Source organism: Zeus faber (genome assembly GCF_960531495.2).
Source record: "Zeus faber genome assembly, chromosome: 19".
In the NCBI taxonomy this organism is placed as follows: domain Eukaryota; kingdom Metazoa; phylum Chordata; class Actinopteri; order Zeiformes; family Zeidae; genus Zeus; species Zeus faber.
Window position 1 is genome coordinate 1,672,466 of NC_137206.1, and position 7,500 is coordinate 1,679,965.

General features: G+C 44.9%; 1 protein-coding gene across 1 annotated transcript in view; it reads right to left on the reverse strand.

Moving 5' to 3' along the window:
- Positions 1-7,500, reverse strand: part of gli3 (GLI family zinc finger 3) — a 155,073-nt gene that overhangs the window by 39,696 nt on the left and 107,877 nt on the right. The window contains exon 6 of the mRNA XM_080020166.1: positions 3,638-3,787. Coding sequence (XP_079876292.1) covers positions 3,638-3,787 — 150 coding nt within the window. The remainder of the gene's footprint in view (positions 1-3,637; positions 3,788-7,500) is intronic.

The following is a 7,500-nucleotide window of genomic DNA, read 5'->3' on the forward strand; positions in this document are numbered from 1 at the left end:
AAAAAAACTGTTGCTCCTTCATATTGTCTTTATTTACCTTTTCTTTAAATATTATATTTATCTTTTCTTTAAATATCACATTTACCTTTTCTTTAAATATCATATTTACCTTTTCTTTAAATATCATATTTACCTTTTCTTTAAATATCATATTTACCTTTTCTTTAAATATCATATTTACCTTTTCTTTAAATATTACATTTACCTTTTATTTAAAATCATATTTACCTTTTCTTTAAATATAATATTTACCTCTTCTTTAAATTTTATATTTACCTTTTCTTTAAAAATTATATTGACCTTTTATTTAAAATCATATTTACCTTTTCTTTAAATATTATATTTACCTTTTCTTTAAATATCATATTTACCTCTTCTTTAAATGTTATATTTACCTTTTCTTTAAATATTATATTTACCTTTTCTTTAAATATTATATTTACCTTTTCTTTAAATATTATATTTACCTTTTCTTTAAATATTATATTTACCTTTTCTTTAAATATCATATTTACCTCTTCTTTAAATTTGATATTTACCTTTTATTTAAATATTATATTTACATTTTCTTTAAATATTATATTTACCTTTTCTTTAAATATTATATTTACCTTTTCTTTAAATATTATATTTACCTTTTCTTTAAATATTATATTGACCTTTTCTTTAAATATTATATTTACCTTTTATTTAAATGATTTGCATATTTACAGTATGGTGAGAAACTTCACTTAAAACTCTCTCCTGGTTTGTTCGTTCCAAGTTAAAATAATGTCACTTCTACTTTTCTATTTTACTCCCACTTGTAAGCTTTACCTTTCACTAAGTTCAATTCTATTTTATTATATTTATTTTTATACGGTACAGTAGTTCCTTTATATGTATATGTATAAACACATATGCATATGTGTGTATATATACACACACACACACACACACACACACATATATACACATATATATATATATATATATATACAGTAATTAGTTAAAAACAAGGTGTGTTTTTGTACATGATGTGTGTTTTGTCATGTATGTCATTGCTGCTGCAACTCTGGTAATTTCCCTTTAGGATTAATAAAGTATCTTTATCTTATCTTATCTTCTACCTTTTTCAAATATAAAATATGTACAGATTGTGTTTGTACTGACTAATTATCAAGCTAAAACCCCATCAAATGGCCCCTAGGGGCCCACGAGGACATGACTGTCTCTGATATTGTTTTTGTTGTTGTTGTTTGTGTGTTTTTACATGTTTCATATATTTTATCCCCATAAAAATATATAAACTCACCAGAGTGTGAATGATACAATAATTATATTGTGGGTTTAGTGGGTTTTGGGGGGTTGTTTTGGCAGGTCACCTGAGCTGCAGACCACGCCCTCTGCTGCCGAGTGGGATGCTCGGGTGTAATGGTACGGTCCACTTTAGGGGTGTGTGAAATCCTCCGACAACATTCTCCCAGGCATGAATACAAGAAATATACTGTAATGTTACGATGACGGGAAAGAAGGATTTATAAATGCTGAGACCCCGCCCCGACCTGTTGTTTTTACCTCTTTTTGGGGGGGGTCCAAGTCTTATTTAGGGGGGTCAGAACGGCCCGTCATTTCAACTATGAGCTCAACTAAAGAGGTTGAATTTTATTTTAGAAGATTTGCACTTGTTGTCCTGGTTTAAGACTCCTGCAGTCTAGTTTTACCTTTATGATTGGTATATCATTTTTTATCATTTTTATTTGGTTTTATTTGCGAACCCTCGCTTTAACCTTCAGGATTTCTCAGGGAACGACAAAATCAGCAACTTTCAGCAGCGACCAAGGCCGACTGTGATTACAGCGTGAGAATATCTGGGATTCCGCTTTAATGGCGAATTTCACCGAAGGAATTACGGCAAAAGGCGCCGCAATTAGGAACGGCGCCCGCAATCGATAAATATAATTAGGCGGGAAGTGGCAACGTAACGTGAGTTTATACGCACAAAACAAAGGTTAAACACGGAGGAGCCTCAGCCATTAATAAAGAACACACTGTAATTTTGGTGGAAGAAAACAGTGCGGAAGACAATTATAATTAGCTAATAAAGATCCCAAATTCAGATGTTAGTGTGATGATCCATGAGCTCTTGCACTAATTAGGGAGTAAAGCTGCAGACAATAAGCCATTAAAACACAAACCAGCACGACAGGCCCATTGTTCCATCAGAGCGACTCTCGCTGAAGGTAATTACACTGATGTGGAGGCGACTGGAGTAGCCGCGGACGGCGTTATTACCCAAAAGCCTCTTGCCATTTTATTTTCCTTCATCCTTTAAAAAAAAAAAAAAAAATCCAAGAAAAAAAGCCTTTTTCAGATGATTAAAAAAAAAAAAAGATTCCGACCCGGGACGTACATTGTTCAAACATGATGAGTTATTACCGCCAATGATCACAGGCTTCCTCTCTTCCCTCTTCTTTTACTTTTACTTTTTTAAGTGAAGAGCCGATGTCTCCACTTGAAATTTAGCCCTAATTGTTTTGTTTCAGTCTATTAATCTTAAACGGTGACACAGAAGAAAAGACTCCGCCTGGTGATGAATGGTGAGACATTCCAATTCCCTCTTAATAGCAATTAATTCACTGATACCCGCGCTGGTTTGGCCAGTTTTAATTAGTTTGTTCTGAGGAATGCGGGGAACTTCAACCTGCATTTCCACGGCAGCGGCGTCTGCCCGACTAAATACCTTCCCATCAAAGGCGGCGGGGGCGAGGCGGCGCGACCCCTCCAAGATGCCGCGTGCGTTCAATTTCCTATTTACACTTTAAAATAACTCATTAGCATAAGTCGCCCCGGAGCCCTCCACATTTAGACAATAACTCATTTAGACGCCGTCCCCGGCACCGTGTGGTCCAACCCGCGGTTTGATCTCAGCAGAGCAAGCACACCAGTGTTGTAGCAGCTTAGGAGCTTGATCTGACGTTTTTTAAATGTTCTCTATGAATACATTTGACTGACTTTGACTATGTGATAAACTACATATGTAATGACTATGTAATATCTGTTATAGTTATGTAATACAGTGGAATCCTCAAATCGATCACTATGAGCGGACGATTATTATCACCAAACTGTTTTTATTTGTCTTTATTTCTCATGTAGATTTTCATCTAATGGTATCAAACGCTCAAACGGTTTTTGGTTTCGTTCAATTAGGAAACGGAAGAAAATAAATGCGTCTAAAATAAAAACACTGTTTTTATTTGTAACGGAGCGGACATCGCTCCCTCTCCATAACACATCGGGACTGCGGGACTGCCTGTTTTAAGGATTATCAGTCTTAAATACTTTTGAAACTTTAAATAATTGACGGACAGGATTTTAAGTATTAAATGAAAATGTAAAATTGGAAGGAAATCCCCGGGGGGGCACTGCAGACAGGTCACCGCGAGGCAAAGGATCATGGGAATGAAGAAAAAAATATATTTCTTCGACTTTTGACTTTCGCTGCCAATTTTCTGCTATTTTACTGCAAAAAATAAAATAAAACTCGCAAATTTAGAGCAAACCTGCTGCGAAATCAAAGATTTTCGGTCACAACAATCACGGAGAAACGGGAAAATCGCGAAATATGCGAGTGTCATTGGAGGCGTGGACTCACTCTCCATGGCCTGCAGGTACTCCATGTGCGCGGCCCCGGCTGCAGAGGCCACGCTGGGCAGCAGGTCGGCGGCGTAGGGGCTGCGGTGGCCCGCCAGCAGCGCCATATGGTGGTAGTACTCTGCCGTGGTCAGCCCCGCGTGGCCTGAGGCTGGAGGGAGGAGACAACAGGTCAAGTTCAAGGGGAAAAGGGAAGCGGGATTCAATATCAACAGTTGCCAGTTGCCAAGTTGCCCACTTGCCCAGCACGACCAGGTTTGGGTACTTTCTTGATGTCACGCTCATAATATTACAATATGCATTCTGACTAAATAGGACCAATATACTCAACTTTCAATTTCAACTTGGTCATGACCACTTGTCAGTCTGGGCAACCAAAAGGCCACTCGTGGTTGCCAAATTGGCGACCATCACTGAAAGCTGAGTGTCAGGCGTGGGGAAAGGAAATAATCAGACGGAGAACGGCAGTGAGCTGTTTTTACTGTTGTGTTTCTATTTGTCGTTCATGTATTTTATTGTGGAAGTCTGTCAGGCAGCATGTAAAGCAGGTTGAACGGCCGTTGTGCGTAAATAAAGTTGCCTGATCAGCGCAGCACTGACGAGCACATAGGGTTCAGCACAACAGCTGCACCTGAAGTGGAAGGAGCCCCACCTGGGACTTACTACAACACACCACAAGCTTACCCACTGTGTGTGTGTGTGTGTGTGTGTGTGTGTGTGTGTGTGTGTGTGTGTGTGTGTGTGTGTGTGTGTGTGTGTGTGTGTGTGTGTGTGTGTGTGTGTGTGTGTGTGTGTGTTGGGCCCTTAGTGATGACCTCACAGCCCCGCTCCTCACCCGCTTCATCCGACCTTGTTTTGGGGAGCGGGCGTGTCCGGGTGGTGGGAAGAGAAAGATGCTACACCTCAGACCTTCCGCCTGCGTCCACGTGGTGCTCATGGTTTATTTGAACCCAAATGACTTTGTCTTTTCTCACGATATGCGGTGGTGAACATCAGAGGGAGCTTGATTGGAGCCGTGGTGATAAACAGCTGAGAGCTCTTCAAACAGCAGCTTCATCAACCAGGCTCATTCCTGACCTGCTCCAACCCACCTGCCGTGTTTTTATCGTTTTTTCGGCTCCGCTGCACCCTGACTGCAGGCCAGGTGCAGCGGAGGGATGCGTACAGTAGAAGGTGATGGTGGTGGCGGTGGCGATGACGTTGCTCCGTACGTCACCCACAGAACCAGTTCCCTATCATCTGACGGTTTGATAATGACTCCTCTCCTGTCGCTCGTCCCCAGGTCCGTTCCCTCTGCCGCTCCCAAAAAACACTCAAACAAACAACGACAAAAGACCCAAATCTGCCCGGATGGATCTGCATGCATTAACAGATAGCACCACATCTCTCTCTCTCTCTCTCTCTCTCTCTCTCTCTGTGGAACTCCCTCTCCTTTCCAAGTCGCTCCCTTAGTTATAGAGTGCTGTAAGTCCTTGAACCGTGGCATAAAAATAAGCATCTGGTAGTGGTGGTGGTGGCGGTGGTGGTGTTGGTGGAGGGCTTCCTTATGCAAATACCCAAAGAAAAGGCACAGAAAGAGAGAGAGAGAGAGAGAGAGAGAGAGAGAGAGAGAGAGAGAGAGAGAGAGAGAGAGAAGACAAACGCTGCGGTTTTGGATGTAAATATGGAACCGGTTCAGACCCACAAAGTGCTGCAGCTAATTCCCATCTTCCCCACCACCACCACCACCCCCACCCCCACCACCACCCCTAATTTAAGAAGAAAAAAAAAGAGAAAAGAGAAAATAAATAAAGAGGCGTCGGATAAAGAGATCCTCTCCTTAGGCCGGCCTGCATGCCTGCAATATGCATCCCTGATTGGCTGAATCGACGTAAAGAAGAAATTCTAAATTAATTCGATCTGGGTATTATGTCTTAAGTGGAAGGGATGGGGTGGGGTGGGGGTGGTGGTGTTGGGGGCGGGGGGGGGTCCTAATTGTCTCCTCTGTTCCGCTTTAGCTTTGCTGCTGCCTTCATTCATCTATAATGTGCCTCATTCTGCCTTCGTGCGCAGAGAGAGAAAGAGGCTTTGCAGGGAATTTCTAAATCAGAAGAGCTGGCACCAGGCGCCCCACCCCGGGGGGCAGGGGGGAGAGGGGTGGAGGCATGGAGGGGTGGAGGCATGGAGGGGTGGAGGGATGGAGGGTTGGAGGGTTGGAGGGATGGAGGGTTGGAAGGATGGAGGGCTGGGGGGTTGGAGGGGTGGAGGGTTGGAGGGATGGAGGGATGGAGGGGTGGAGGGATGGAGGGGTGGAGGGTTGGAGGGATAGAGGGATGGAGGGATGGAGGGATAGAGGGATGGAGGGATGGAGGGTTGGAAGGATGGAGGGATGGAGGGGTGGAAGGATGGAGGCATGGAGGGATGGAGGGGTGGAGGGTTGGAGGGATGGAGGAATGGAGGGTTGGAGGGATGGAGGGATGGAGGGATGGAGGGATGGAGGTTTGGAAGGGTGGAGGGTTGGAAGGGTGGAGGGATGGAGAGATGAAAGGATGACAGTATGGAAGGGTGGAGGGATGGAGGGATAGAGGGGTGGAGGGTTGGAAGGGTGGAGGGATGGAGGAATGGAGGGATGGAGGGATGGAGGAATGGAGGAATGGAGGGGTGGAGGGATGGAGGGTGGAGGGATGGAGGGTGGAGGGATGTCAATGTGGTGTGCCGCGATGGGGGGGGGGGGGTCCCAAACGTAAACAATAGAAGCAGTGATCTGCCCCTTGAGCGAGCGAGAGAACAAGAGAGGGGGGGGGGGGGGGAATCAAACACAGATCAGGGAACCCATGTGTGGCGGCGTTAAAACCCTCCCACCAGCAGAAACATCTCCATCCCATTGCGTTAATTAATTCATCATTATTCAAATGCACTTAACGGGGACCCCACCCCACCCAACCCCACCCCCGCTAAGCACAGTGCTACACCAACAACACCAAAGCTGATGGTCTAATAAATGGCCGCCTTGATTAAAGGAGGAAGCCGGTGTTCAGGCACATTTTGAACGGTGTGGAGACGCCGTAGGTGGAGGGATACTCCACCTCTGCACGCTATGTTAGCCCAATGCATGGCTGCAGAGGGGATCGACTAGCCTAGCTCGTAGGAATTAGGGAAATGCACTTCCAGCGTTGTCAAAATCCAAATTATTTATGCGATACATTTAGCTGCATGCGGAGCTGCTATAACTAGAAACTAGAGCTTGGCTAAAAAATGAAAAGCTGGAGCCTCCCTTGAGAAAAAGCAGGTTTTGGATTTGGAGGCGGCGAGGACTCGGTCGTGTCGCGTTGCTCCAATGAAAGACTGAAGAAGGGTGGAATCCGGGGTTCAAGTAGGCACTTCCTGCCGACCGAGTGCAATTCCTGCCGACCGAGCGCACTGCTGGAGTGCAGCTGAGTGGATGGAGAGCGCCCGACAAGGGGGCGAGAGGGTCTGGAGGTGTCTGGGGCCCTTCGCCTGGGTGGAGTGGTCCCGCAGGGCGGGTGGGGGTGGGGGCGGGGGGGCGGGGGGAGCAGCGCCCGCTCGCTGTCCGCCTCTTCATGGAGACGCTGGAGCTGGATGCGGGACGTGGAGAGGCACCAAGGGAAGCTCCCGGGGGGTTGCCAGGAGGGAGTTTTGGCATCAGACAGATTGCGAGGAGAGGAGGGCGAGGACCCTCTGGAGGAAAACGGGTGAAGCTTTGACCGGGACCAAGAAGGTGGTGTCACTTTAATTCTGTCGACTTTTACTTTTACGACAAAATAAAATGGGAGGAAACCTGTCGCCATGACGTTGGTGAAGCCAGTTCTCACCAGGTTCATGTTCCAATCAAGGGTCATATCCAGTGTAAAAACAAACACTGTG